General features: G+C 42.8%; 1 protein-coding gene across 3 annotated transcripts in view; it reads left to right on the forward strand.

Moving 5' to 3' along the window:
* NUP133 (nucleoporin 133) overlaps positions 1–12,430 on the forward strand; it is a 58,981-nt gene that overhangs the window by 23,218 nt on the left and 23,333 nt on the right. For all 3 annotated transcript variants that reach the window (XM_045437429.1, XM_045437430.1, XM_045437428.1), the window contains exons 12-15: positions 1,774–1,865; positions 3,480–3,643; positions 4,883–4,977; positions 9,990–10,214. In XM_045437429.1, the coding sequence (XP_045293385.1) occupies positions 1,774–1,865; positions 3,480–3,643; positions 4,883–4,977; positions 9,990–10,214 (576 nt within the window). The remainder of the gene's footprint in view (positions 1–1,773; positions 1,866–3,479; positions 3,644–4,882; positions 4,978–9,989; positions 10,215–12,430) is intronic.

Here is a 12,430-nt window from a genome sequence, read left to right on the forward strand (position 1 = left end):
GTTGTTGTAAATTGCAAATATTCATTCATTTTTATGGCTGAATAATATCCCATTGTGTGTGTGTGTGTGTGTGTGTGTACATCTTCTTTATCCATTCATCTGTTGATGGACACTTGGGCTGCTCCCATAATTTGGCTCTTTTAAGTAATGCTGAACTAAACATAGGAGTTCATATACGTTTTTGAATTAGTGTTTTGTATTCTTTTGGTAAACATCCAGTAGTGTGATTGCTGGATTGAAGGGTAGATCTCCAAGTGTGCGTGTGAGTGGGAGAGGGGCAGAAGGAGAGGCAGGTCTTCAGCAGGCTCCACACCCAGTGCAGAGCCAGACTCAGGGCTCCATCCCACGAACCGTGAGATCATGACCTGAGCCGAAATTGAGAGTCAGACACTTAACTGAGCCACCCAGGCACTCCAGGGTAGTTGTACTTTTAACTTTTTGAGGAATCTCCATACTATTTTCCACAGTGGCTGCACCAGTTTGCATCCCTACCAACAGGGCACGGGGGTCCCTTTTTTGTCCACATCCTTGCCAACACTTGTCGTTTCTTGTTTTTGATTTTAGCCATTCTGACAGGTGTGAGGTTACATCTCAGTGTGGTTTTGATTAGTATTTCTCTGATGATGAGTGATGTTGAGCATCTTTTCATGCGTCTGTTGGCCATCTGTGTGTCTTTGAAGAAATGTCTGTTCATGTCTTCTGCTCATTTTTTAATTGAGTTGTTTGGTTTTTGGGTGTTATATCAGTTCTTTATGTATTGTGACTAGTAACCCTTTGTCAGATACGTCATTTGCAAATGTCTTCCATTTAGTAGGTTGTCTTTTAGTTTTGTTGTTTCATTTGTTGTGCAGAAGCTTTTTGAGTTAGTACCAATAGTTTATTTTTGCTTTTGTTACCTTGGCCTCAGCGTACATATCTAGAGAAATGTGGATGTCAGAGAAATTACTGCCTGTGCTCTCTTCTAGGATTTTTATTGTTTCAGGTCTCACATTTAGGTCCTTAATCAAATTTTGAGTTTATTTTTGTGTTTAGTGTAAGAAAGTAGTCCAGTTTCATTCTTTTGCATGTAGCTGTCCAGTTTTCCCATCACCATTTGTTAAAGAGACTTTTTCCCATGCATATTCTTGCCTCCTTTGTCAAAGATAAATTGATCATATAATTGTGCATTTACTTCTGGGCTGTCTATTCTGTTCCATTGATCTGTGTGCCTGTTTTTGTGCCAGTACCATACTGTTTTGATTACTACAGCTTTGTAATTTTTTTTTAAATGTTTATTTTTGAGAGAGAGACAGAGTGTGAGCAGAGGAGGGGCAGAGGGGCGGGGGGGGGGGACACAAAATCTGAAGCAGGCTCCAGGCTCCAGGCTTCTAGCTCTCAGCACTGAGCCCGATGCAGGGCTCGAAGCCACGAACTGTGAGATCATGGCCTGAGCTAAAGTCGGACACTCAACCGACTGAGCCACCCAGGCGCCCCTGATTACTACAGCTTTGTAGCATAACTTGATAACTAGAATTGTGATACTTCCAATTTTTTCTTTTCCAAGACTGCTTTGGTTATATATACCATTTTGATAAGATTTTTGTTGACCATTTGGTCCACTTCATCTTGTTTCAATGTCTTAAGTATATAAACCACTGGTATAAAGTGTATGGTAAACAGTTTGTGCATCTGTGTTGTTGCTGTCATAGGTGGGTCCAGTTTCTATTCTAAATTCCAGTAATTTAGAATATTCTGATACCTTCACCTCTAAATTACAGTTTTTTTATTTGACAGAGTATGGTTTTTGAGGCTTCTACAAAGAATGAAACCATAGCCCAGGAAGATAAAACTAAAGTGTTAAAAGCTGCTTTTCTGCAATACTGCAGGTATGAAAAGTTTTTTAAATTATGGCTTAGTTGATGTCTGAGCACACATTTTACTGACGTGCGTTCCTTATTTGTTGACTGGTGAGCAAGTTGGAAGAATGCTGCCACCAAGGAGCTGATGTTTTTCTGAGCTTCGGTGCTTTACCAAACTTACTCCGCACTTTGGTAGGCACAAGAGGCTTCCAGCTGGTCTAGGAAAATCATGGTGTGACAAAGCCTCTCCGCTTAATGGATAACAACGTGCTGTTAAAAATGGTGATCGTGGGGGGCGCCTGGGTGGCTCAGTCGGCTGAGTGACTTCAGCTCAGGTCATGATCTCACGGTTTGTGAGTTGGAGCCCCACGTCGGGCTCTGTTCTGACAGCTCAGAGCCTGGAGCGTGCTTCGGGTTCTGTGTCTCCCTCTCTCTCTGCCCCTCCCCCGTTCATGCTCTGTCTCTCTCTGTCCCAAAAATAAATAAACGTTGAAAAAAAAAACTTTAAAAAAAAAAAAAAATGGTGATCATGGAAGACCTCTTGCAAACATGTTTTATGTACACCGTGAAGGCAAATAAGTTGCATACAGAGGTTTAGCGATGTTATAAAGAAGTGAGACTTGGGCCTATTCATTGGGTTTTGTTCTGTACAAAATCACCCAAGAACTTAGCAGCTTATTTAACACAGCTCATGATTCTGCAGTCTGGCTGTTCAGGGGTTGGGCTCATGTGGACTCGCTGTCTGTGATCAGCTGCCAGCCACCCAGGCTAGACTTGCCCACATTTAGGGTCTCTGGCTGGTCATGTCTCTGCTCGTGTGCCCTCTCATCATCTAGCAGGCTCTCCCCCCTGGGTGTTCCCCTCCTCCCCGTGGCCTCAGTTCTTTCCTAAGATGCAGACATCCCTGCTCATGGGGGTGAGGTGTGCTCTCTCTGCCACCATGTGCCCTTCCTCATTGTCCCTCGGCCTCGCTGCTCTTCTTCCGTGGCTACAGGCCTCTGCTTATCCGTGTCTTCCTCCGGGAGGTTTTCCCTGCCCCTTGGACGGTTTTGGTTTCCCTTCGGTGTGTTCTGTAGCGCTCCCCTTTCCTTGTCACGGGGTACGTGTGACTGCTTGCTTAACTCTCCGGCTCCTTGTGACACCGTATCCTTTGTGAAGCCTTGGAGTGTGTTCTCAGTGTCTTGTCCTTCTGCCTCCAGTCCCTGGTGTGTTGTAAGTACTCGACATATATTTGTTGAACTAATAAATGCATAATAGGTGTCTCTTATTTATGTTCTTAATGTTTGTTTAGAGAGAGAAAGAGATAGCAAGCGGAGAGGAGGAGAGAGAGAGGGAGACAGAGAATCTCAAGCAGGCTCTGCACTGCCAGGGCAGAGCCAGACGTGGGGCTCAAACTCACGACCCATGAGGCCATGACCTGATCCAAAATCAAGAGTCAGACATATAACCGACAGAGCCAGCCAGGCGCCCCTCGTGTCCCTTTTAAAGAAATGTTGCTAACTTTTAATAGTGTTGTTTTAACGTTTTAATAACGTTATTAACTTTGGGCTAAAATACGGGAGTTTCCCAATTAATGTTTATGTGGTGGATTTTGAAAATGTTTGCCTCCTTTAATACTTCTATGTTCCCATTTTATTTCAGAAAAGATCTAAGTCATGCTCAAATGATGGTTGATGAGCTCTTTTCCTCCCACTCTGACTTGGATTCCGACTGTGAACTAGACAGAGCTGTTACCCAAATCAGTGTGGACCTGGTGGATGACTACCCGGCCTCAGACCCACGATGGGCTGAGTCTGTCCCTGAGGGTGACAACTTCTACTTTTCATATTATGAGTGATCTGTTTTGAGAATATTCTGGTTCCTTTTTTCAGCATCTCTTGAAGCATGTCTTTTTTAGTTTTTAAATCAGTTATTTATTATGTTTTAAAAGGTTGTAATTTACCTTATAGTAGATTTTGGAAAGGGCTCAGAACAGATTTGCCTAATAAAAACTGAAGGAATATTGGAGCAAATCTTGCTTGTTCTACCTGAAGCAGATTAGCCCTACTTAGCTTCCTCTCACATTTTATTTCTAAAAAATTGGTAGCATAGGTAAGCACTTGACATCTATGTGTGTGTGTATGTGTATATATATGTATATATGTGTACATATACGTACATGTATCTGTATATTTTGTATACATATATATTTTTTTTATATACGTATATATTTTTTAAAGTTTATTCATTTATTTTGAAAGAGCGTGCGCAAGCAGGACAGGGGCAGAGAGAGAGAGAATTCCAAGCAGGCTTCACTCTGTCAGTGCAGAGCCTGATGCGGGGCTCAGACTCACGAACTGCCAGATCGTGACCTGACCTGAAGTTGGACACTTAACCGACTGAGCCACGCAGGTGCCCCTTTGACACCTGCTTGTTAGCCCCCAAATTAAATGATAATTCTGGCATAATCACTGTATTTGCCTAATAGAAGGTATACATTTTCCTAAGAGCTGCATTGAGCAAATCTCAGTGTATAGAAGTGGGCGTGTCTTGACATTCGGCCCAGGGTTTTCCTCCCTGCCCTGGGGGACTGTCCCTCTTAGACTTCTACTGCAGCGTCCCAGCAAACTGTCCAAACCTCCATTTCTCTCCCTTATTTCTTACTTAGCAAGTTTGCTAAGCCTTATTAGAGGTTTAGGAAGGAAACGTCAGTGCTTACCTTTTTTCTTTGACTTTATTTTGATCTGTCAAGCTTAGAATGATATAAATGATTAAGCTATTGTTAGCTTAATGTTTTTGTGTTTTGAATAAATACACTATGAAATGTATCAAACTCCCAAAATTTCCCTCTAAATTTTTTAAATTCTTGGGTAATGTTACAAATGATTGCATTGAAAGGTTGGTGGTTTCCTTTTGTATAGATTTTTTTTTTTGGTTTTATTTTGTATAGATTTTTTTGTATAGATTTTGTATAAGTTTATTTTGTATAGATTTTATTTTAATAGCAGTAGTTATTGTAAACCCAGTATATTATGTGTTTAAATTTTGTTATTGTGTTTCAACAGAAGCACCTGGGTTTAGCAATACATCGCTGATTATTCTCCACCAGCTAGAAGACAAAATGAAAGCCCATTCTTTCCTTATGGACTTTATTCACCAAGTAAGCATCTAGTCGCTGTGCACAGGGATGGCCAGGACCCTGTGTCTTTTGTCAGCTCTAAGGCAGTGGGAGATCCTTGCTTATTGTGAGATGTTTCATGGGGTGGGGACATGACCAGTGTTCTCATTTTCTTTGCTGACTTAAAAGTAAGTAATTCCAGGGCTGGTGGGGGTGACGGGGGCGAGGTATTCAAGTATAAATAGTGCATTGAAAACAGGGTGAAAAGAAGAAAAATAGTGTATTTCAGCAGAAATGTTTCAGTTTTTCTTATCACTTTCTGTGATGTCCTGCTTTTCATTCAGATCTGTTGTGTGCTTTTATGTAAACTTAGGTTTTCACGAATTGACTTTGTATTGTTAAAAAGAGTGAACCATAGTAAGGTGATGACAGATTTTGATACATGGGCTTTTAATTTTGAAGTGCCATTAGAATCAATTCCCTGTTTAAAGTGTTTTCTTTCGGGAGTATTCCCAGTTATATTGGGTCTAAAATTAGAATATTAAAATTTGCTGCTAGACAGAATTGTTATGCAGAATCATCCACCTCTGCTTTGTTGATCAGTAGTGGCTTCCACGCATATTACATATCCACATGAAGAAATTCAATCCCACTTTTGCTTACTTTTTCCAAAATCAGTAATGCCTTGACATTAAAGAGATTCTGATGCTGTCTCAGTAGAACTTTCTGTGGTGACGGGGATGTTCTGTATCTGTGGTCTTCGGTAGTCACTAGTCACAGGCAGCTGCCGAGCACTTGAAATATGACTGATACAACTGAGGAACTACATTTGTTTTTAATTTAATTTTAATTAAATTTAAATCACCATTTGGTGGAGAGTGGCTCTCTTATGATTCCAGAAATAGCTTGATTGTTCTTAATTCCACATTCTGCTTCATTATAATGCATGGCTCCTGACTACTTTTATTGTCTTGGCAAGAGAACTCCATTTAAGTCGCTCTCTCTGTCTCTCTCTCTCTCTTTTTTTTTTTAGGGGTTTAGGTGGACTGCAGATTAATGGGGAAAATACAACATTTTCTCCTGATATAATTGTTTAGTCAAGTGTACTAATTAACTATTAGTTAACTATTAGTACCTAACAAACCACCCCCAAATCCTCAAAAGGTGGTGGATTAAAGCAGTTCTTTAGGGTACCTGGGCAACATTTCTGTTGATTTTGGCCGGTACCGCTCCTTGAACTGCATTTAGGGTAGGCTGGGCTGGAAGGTCCCCAGGCTTCTCTCGCCTGATGGACAATTGGCCGTCAGTTGGGCCACTTGGTTCTTCTCCACTTAGTCTCCAGTCCTCCTTTCGTCTGGACTGGCTTCCTGTGGTCTCGGGGCAGCACTCACCGGGGATGAACTTAGAAGCTGTGGTCTTGCTCAGGTCTTACCTTAGATGTCACATCGTGTTACTTCCACCAAAGTGACATTGGTCAAAGCAAGTCACCAGGCCAGCCCAGATGAAAAGGATTGAGAAGTGGATTGTACCTCTTGATGGGAGGAGTGGCGGTCACGTGGCAGGAAGGTGTCATACTGGGATGGAAGGAGTTCATGCCTTAACATGCCACACCGAGGACACACTGACTGATCAGAGGGGGAGGGAGCCAGGGGGCAGGAGCAGTTACCGCCTCTTTTGGCACAGCCTCCCTGGGCTTCAGACTCCTGCTGGAGTCACTGCGCTCTTGGAAGCAGTGTGCATTGCAAGGTAGTGTCTAGCTGGATCTAAAAATCCCATTCCGGCTATGTGTTAATACTTGCATTACCTTATTAACGCTTATTATTAATTTATATTAATAATCAGGAAAAACGTGTAACCAGATACTTGTATCTAAGGAAATAATTCTGAACATAAGGCTTTCCTCCTCGGGCCAGATTCAATACCAACAAGGCCATATCTCATTCCAAAGGGGAGGAGAACTAGTATCCGGGCCTCAGGACAGTATCTTTGCCTCTGGGTTTCCGGTGTTGAGGGAAGCATATATCCTCACATATAGTGCAGAGAACCTTAGAAGCGGGGAGTTAATGTGCTCCTCTTTGCTGTGTGGCTTGAGTGACGTTACTGTGTCGTTACCACTTCACTGGCCGTGCTGTCGCACTGAGGCAAATAGAAGCAGACGAGCAGAACGCCCTCATGTAAAAACTACATTTGCAGTATTTGTGAGGGAGCCAAGAAGGGAATTCAAATCAGAAAGGACAATGGAACTCTTATTTTAAAATAGCCAGGTGAACAGGTTGAATAAATTAAGACAGATTGATTCAGTGACCTGTTCCATGGTCACTAAAAATAATGGGTAAAAAGAAAAAAAATGAATATCTAAGTGTGTTGTGAAAAATAAGATGCTATCAAAACAAGGTACAGGGGCCCCTGGGTGGCTCGGTTGGTTAAGCGTCCGACTTCAGCTCACGTCACGATCTCCCCGTTCGTGGGTTCGAGCCCCACATCGGGCTCTGTACCGACAGCTCAGAGCCGGGAGCCCGCTTCAGATTCTGTGTCTCCCTCTCTGTCTGCCCCTCCCCCACTTGTACTCTTGTGTGTGTCTCTCAAAAATAAATAAACATTTTAAAAAAACTAAAAAGCAAAACAAGGTGCTGAACAACATATATAATGTGACTCCTTTGTGTTACAGAAACCAAAATGTCTTCCAGTGTAGAAATGCCACAAAAGCATATAAAGATATGAAGGAAACAACTGCAGGTCCAGTAGGGAATGGGCGGGGGACTTGTACCTCTCCACACTATTAAGTTTCCTAACCATGTGCAAGTCAGGCTCTCTGCTTTCACCATGGACAGTGTGGTGGAGAGATTTCCGGAGTGGTGACCCACACCTGCGCTGTTAGTTGAGCCTCAAGGGGAGGAGCGCGTTGGGAAGAGAACCCTTTGTTAAATATTTTGTATTGTTCTCTTCCATGGGTTAGAGCTTCACGCCCTCTTTCCTGACTTTGCTATTCATTTGGGATGGTAGAGAATGTTCCTGAGAGCCTTGAGGTCCAACCTACAGTATTATCCTTCCTTATGGCCCTGGTTTATCACACCCACTCTCTTTTGGTCGTATTCTCTGAAGGAAGGGTTCTTGTGCGCTGTCCTCTTAGTCGATGTGTCTTTATGTATGATTGCTGTACGTTCTCAGAAGTCAGGGTGTGGCTTTTCTTTAAGCAGTTTAATGAGTGAATTTGGCAGCGAAGTGGCCAGAAATGGTTCTCCAGCCAAGACAGGTCATGTTCGTCCTCTCGTTGCCCAGGTTCTCTGCTCGCAGAGGCAGGCAGTGAGAGGTGCCGGCAGCACCCTGGACACACAGCATTTCCATGGTCATTCCCAGTGTAGAAACCATCTTCTCTCATTTAGAAAAAGGGAAAGAGCATTTTTACACAGAGAAAACGGAAAAAGACGCGTGAATGTCATCTTTTATCTTTTGTTTTCAGTTGGCTGATGTTGGAGTGTTTGTTCTTGACGTGTGCTTGTTTTTTGTGTTTTTAAAAAAATTTTTTTAATGTTTATTTTTGAGAGAGAGAGAGAAACAGAGACAGAGTGCAAGCAGGGGAGGGGCAGACAGAGAGAGGCATAGAATCTGAAACAGGCTCCAGGCTCTGAGCTGTCAGCACAGAGCCTGATGCGGGGCTCAAACTCCGGATCGGCGAGATCATGACCTGAACTGAAGTCCGATGCTTAACTGACTGAGCCACCCAGGCACCCCTTGACATGCGCTTGTAAAAACCAAGTTTGTTTACAAAACCAAGTCTTGCCAAGACACAAGTTGTTTTGGCTTTTCACTGTAATTACCTCTTGTTCTTCTTGTCTTGACTGCTGATGTTCCTAAATGATTCTATTTTGTGGGAAGCAGCCTTCCACCCTGGGTTTCCTTTTACACACTGCAGGGCTGTCTTTATACTTTAAAAAAAAAAAAAAGAAGACGACTAACCTCATGGGGTATTTGCAGAAAACCATTTAGCAAAAGGTAGATTCCTCGTTTTTTTGAGCTCGTTGTAATAAATCTAATTCAGAAAAATTTTTTTTCTTTTTCTTAGTTTTTTTTCTTTTCTTAAAACAAAAATTTTTTTTAATGTTTATTTTTGAGAGGCAGAGTGTGAGTGGGGGAGGGGCAGAGAGAGAGAGAAAGACACAGAATCTGAAGAGGCTCCAGGCTCTGAGCTGTCAGCACAGAGCCCGACACGGGGCTCGAACTCACAAGCCGTGAGATCATGACCTGAACCAAAGTTGGACGCTTAACCGACTGAGCCACCCAGGCACCCCCCAAAATTTTTTTTTCTTAACCACGTGCATGCATCGCTTCTGTCCATAGGAATTCCCTGGGGATTTGGGTTACTGTTTATTTTTGTTTTCTCTGTACTTTATTTAAAATAAACCTCAGCATATAAAAACCAAGTCACTTTGTTAATGAAATAGATCACACTTAAAATGTGGAAGAGTATTCAGTATTTAGATGTCTCTTGGCTTCCTAGTTGGGATGTAACGCTTCATCGAATGAGAAAGCTTAGAAGTCCTGGAACCTAGCAACGCCTGAACCAGGCATCAGGCAGACCAGAGGTAGATAGTGCAAAGGATTAAAGACTCCCACCCTCCCCATGGCTTTGGGAGGTTCTGGGAATCAGGTGCTGAAGATGGAAACTGCTGAGTGTCTAGTTCCTGCGGATCTTGAATGTAGGGAAGTTATGTAGAAAAGAGCAATTTTACAATTTTCGTAACCACAAGTAAGAAATAAGATGGAGTGATGGAATGGCCCTAATCTCAGAAGAGAAACCATCTGCCCTTTCTTATAGGTGCTCACAGCTCTGGCTGAAGGGTGTGTGTGTGTGTGTGTGTGTGTGTGTGTGTGTGTGTGTGTGTGTGTTCGTTCGTGTTCAAAACAGCAAAAAGGAGAGGTAGCTGAGGTACTTTTTTGGGGGCAGATGAGGCCAGTGGCTCTGTACCCAGTGTGCTTCTGGGGCAGATAAGACTGCATTACTTTGTGCGTTACTGTAAATGCTTTCTAAGAACATGTGTTTGTGTTTTCACCAGGTTGGCTTATTTGGACGTCTTGGCACTTTTGCAGTTCGAGGGATGCCCATGGCAACTCGCCTATTGCTCTGTGAGCATGCCGAAAAGTTATCAGCCGCCATCGTTCTCAAGAACTACCACTCGAGGCTCTCTGAGCTTGTGAACACAGCAATAATGATTGCTTTAAATAAGAGGGACTGCGAAATCCCATCCAACCTGACCCCCGCAGACGTCTTTTTTAGAGAAGTAAGAGTTGTTATTTTGCCCTTAATGTGGCTTTGTAGAGCTGGGCCGTTGGCCGATCGTGCCCCCAACAGAGAAAAAGCTTGAGGCCCAAAAAAATCTCATTGAAATTTTAAATAGGACTCCATATTTATTCGTCACTTTCCCTACAAATCAGAGCTTGCAAACTTGACTAAGAAGTCTTCCCTACTGTCTGCTAGGTGTTTTCCTTTTGTCTCTCCAAATCCACTCTTGACTCTGCCTCAGAGGGCACCTTCGCCAGTGGGTTCCTTTGCCCTGTGGCTTCTTGTTGCCTTTAACAGAGGTGAGGCACTGTTATTCTCTGTTCTGTCATGCCCCCCTCCCCCCAGCCTCATTCCCTCCCTGCTTCCACTGCAGTTTGCTGTGCCTTCTGTCAGAGACTGCGGCTTCCCTCTGGCTGCTCTCCGCGTTCCCAGTAACTGCTGCTTCCCGGTGCCCCTTCACACCTGGGCTTAGTGGTGGCTTCCCTGTCGCTAGCCCTGGGTGCCGCCCCTTCCTCTGCAGATCCCCTTACTCTGCCAACCGTCCCTTCACTAAACTCTTCTCAGGCGCCTGCTAGGATCCTACTATCTACCTTGCTGTTAAAATCAATTTGTTTTCAAAGGAAAAGAAAAACCTGCTGTAAACTTTGGAGGGAGAAAAGAGGAAGATGCTGGTCAGCTGGCCATTGTGAAAAAGAGTACTTTTTGGGAGGGAGAGGTTAGATCTGATGCCAGAGCTTGTCCAAAGAGTTGGGGTCTATCCCTAAAACCCTGCTGGAGAGCTGTCCAAGTTAACTGTTGGGAGTGTTGGGTGTTGGGGTCAGTCTAGGTGGAGGTGAAGAGGTCTTGGAATTCTGAGGAGATGGGAATAGTGAAGAATGTGTTCTTAAGATCCAAGTCCGTGAAGTGCATGGTGGAGGGTGGTGTGGTGGAGAGGAGGGTATATGGACTGGGGCCAGCGGCCTCAGGTAATTCTGAGATCCTGGACTAATCTGTAAGAACCATCCGGCTTTTGGAATGGAGGGACTGGAGTATTGTGAGGAGAGTTAGTAGGTTTCAATACATTTGAGGAAGGAAATTCGGAAATGGGTCGTAAGCCTCGCAAGGCCTCAGCTTTGAGAGGATGTTGGGGTTTTGAAGGGAAAAGGATAGGACCCTTAAGGCATATAGGTTGCTTTCACAATCAAAGTGTTTGTTGTAACTTTTGTGTCTTTTTTTTTTTTTTGTCTCTGTTCATACTTAATTTTATACAGCAAAACAAAGTTTATTTTAAAAAATTCACAAATTATTTGAAAGAATTAAGAGTCGTGTTCTTTTTTCTGCATTCGGATCAAAGTGGAAAGCATACTAGTTAATTCAGTATATATTTTCCAGATAACTGGAAAAAAAAGGAATGATTTGGAAATCAGAAAGGCTTATCAGTTGGATACATAATTCAGGAATAGTACGTTAGGAATAGCATAGGACAAAACCAAAAATGTGATAGGTTTTTCAAAAGAACACTCCATATGGGAAATGGTAATGTTTAAGACTATGACGTTTACTGGCCTTAAGCTTCCTTTGGGTGTAGTTCTGAATCCCAGGGTTCCATTAAAGCAGAGGTAACTGTTGAAGGGTCAGACTTTCAGGTTAGCATATGAACAGAATTTGAGACCGCTGAGTATGTAACTCCTATCATAAAGGTGTTGAGCAAATGTTTTGACGATAATTTTCTGCTATCATATCATATCATATATCATATCATATATCATATCATATATGCTTTCCCTATCGTTTTCACGTTAACAGTATTAAAAAAAATTCTTAAGTTTGGGGCACCTGGGTGGCTTAGTCAGTTAAGCATCTGACTCTTGATTTCAGCTCAGGTCATGATCTCATAGTTCGTGAGTTCAGGCTCCTCATCGGGCTCTGCCCTGGCAGTGCAGAGCTTACTTGGGATTCTCTCTCTGTCCTGCTTACTCTGTCTCTCTCTCTCAAAATAAATAAGCAAACAAACATGAATTAAATAAGTAAATATTGCACCCTAAAAAAAAATTCTTACACTTAATCTTTTGAATGAAATGAGCCAAAAGTCTCTTGCTAGGGCTGTTAATGTGCCTTTGACTAACATCTGAGGAGGCAGAACAGGGTTTAAAAGACAATGATTCTGTTTGGGCCACGGTTTGTGTATAGGTCTTGCTCCTTCAACTAGTTTGTATACTTAAGGGCAGCAAACCT

This window comes from Leopardus geoffroyi, chromosome D2 (genome assembly GCF_018350155.1).
Source record: "Leopardus geoffroyi isolate Oge1 chromosome D2, O.geoffroyi_Oge1_pat1.0, whole genome shotgun sequence".
In the NCBI taxonomy this organism is placed as follows: domain Eukaryota; kingdom Metazoa; phylum Chordata; class Mammalia; order Carnivora; family Felidae; genus Leopardus; species Leopardus geoffroyi.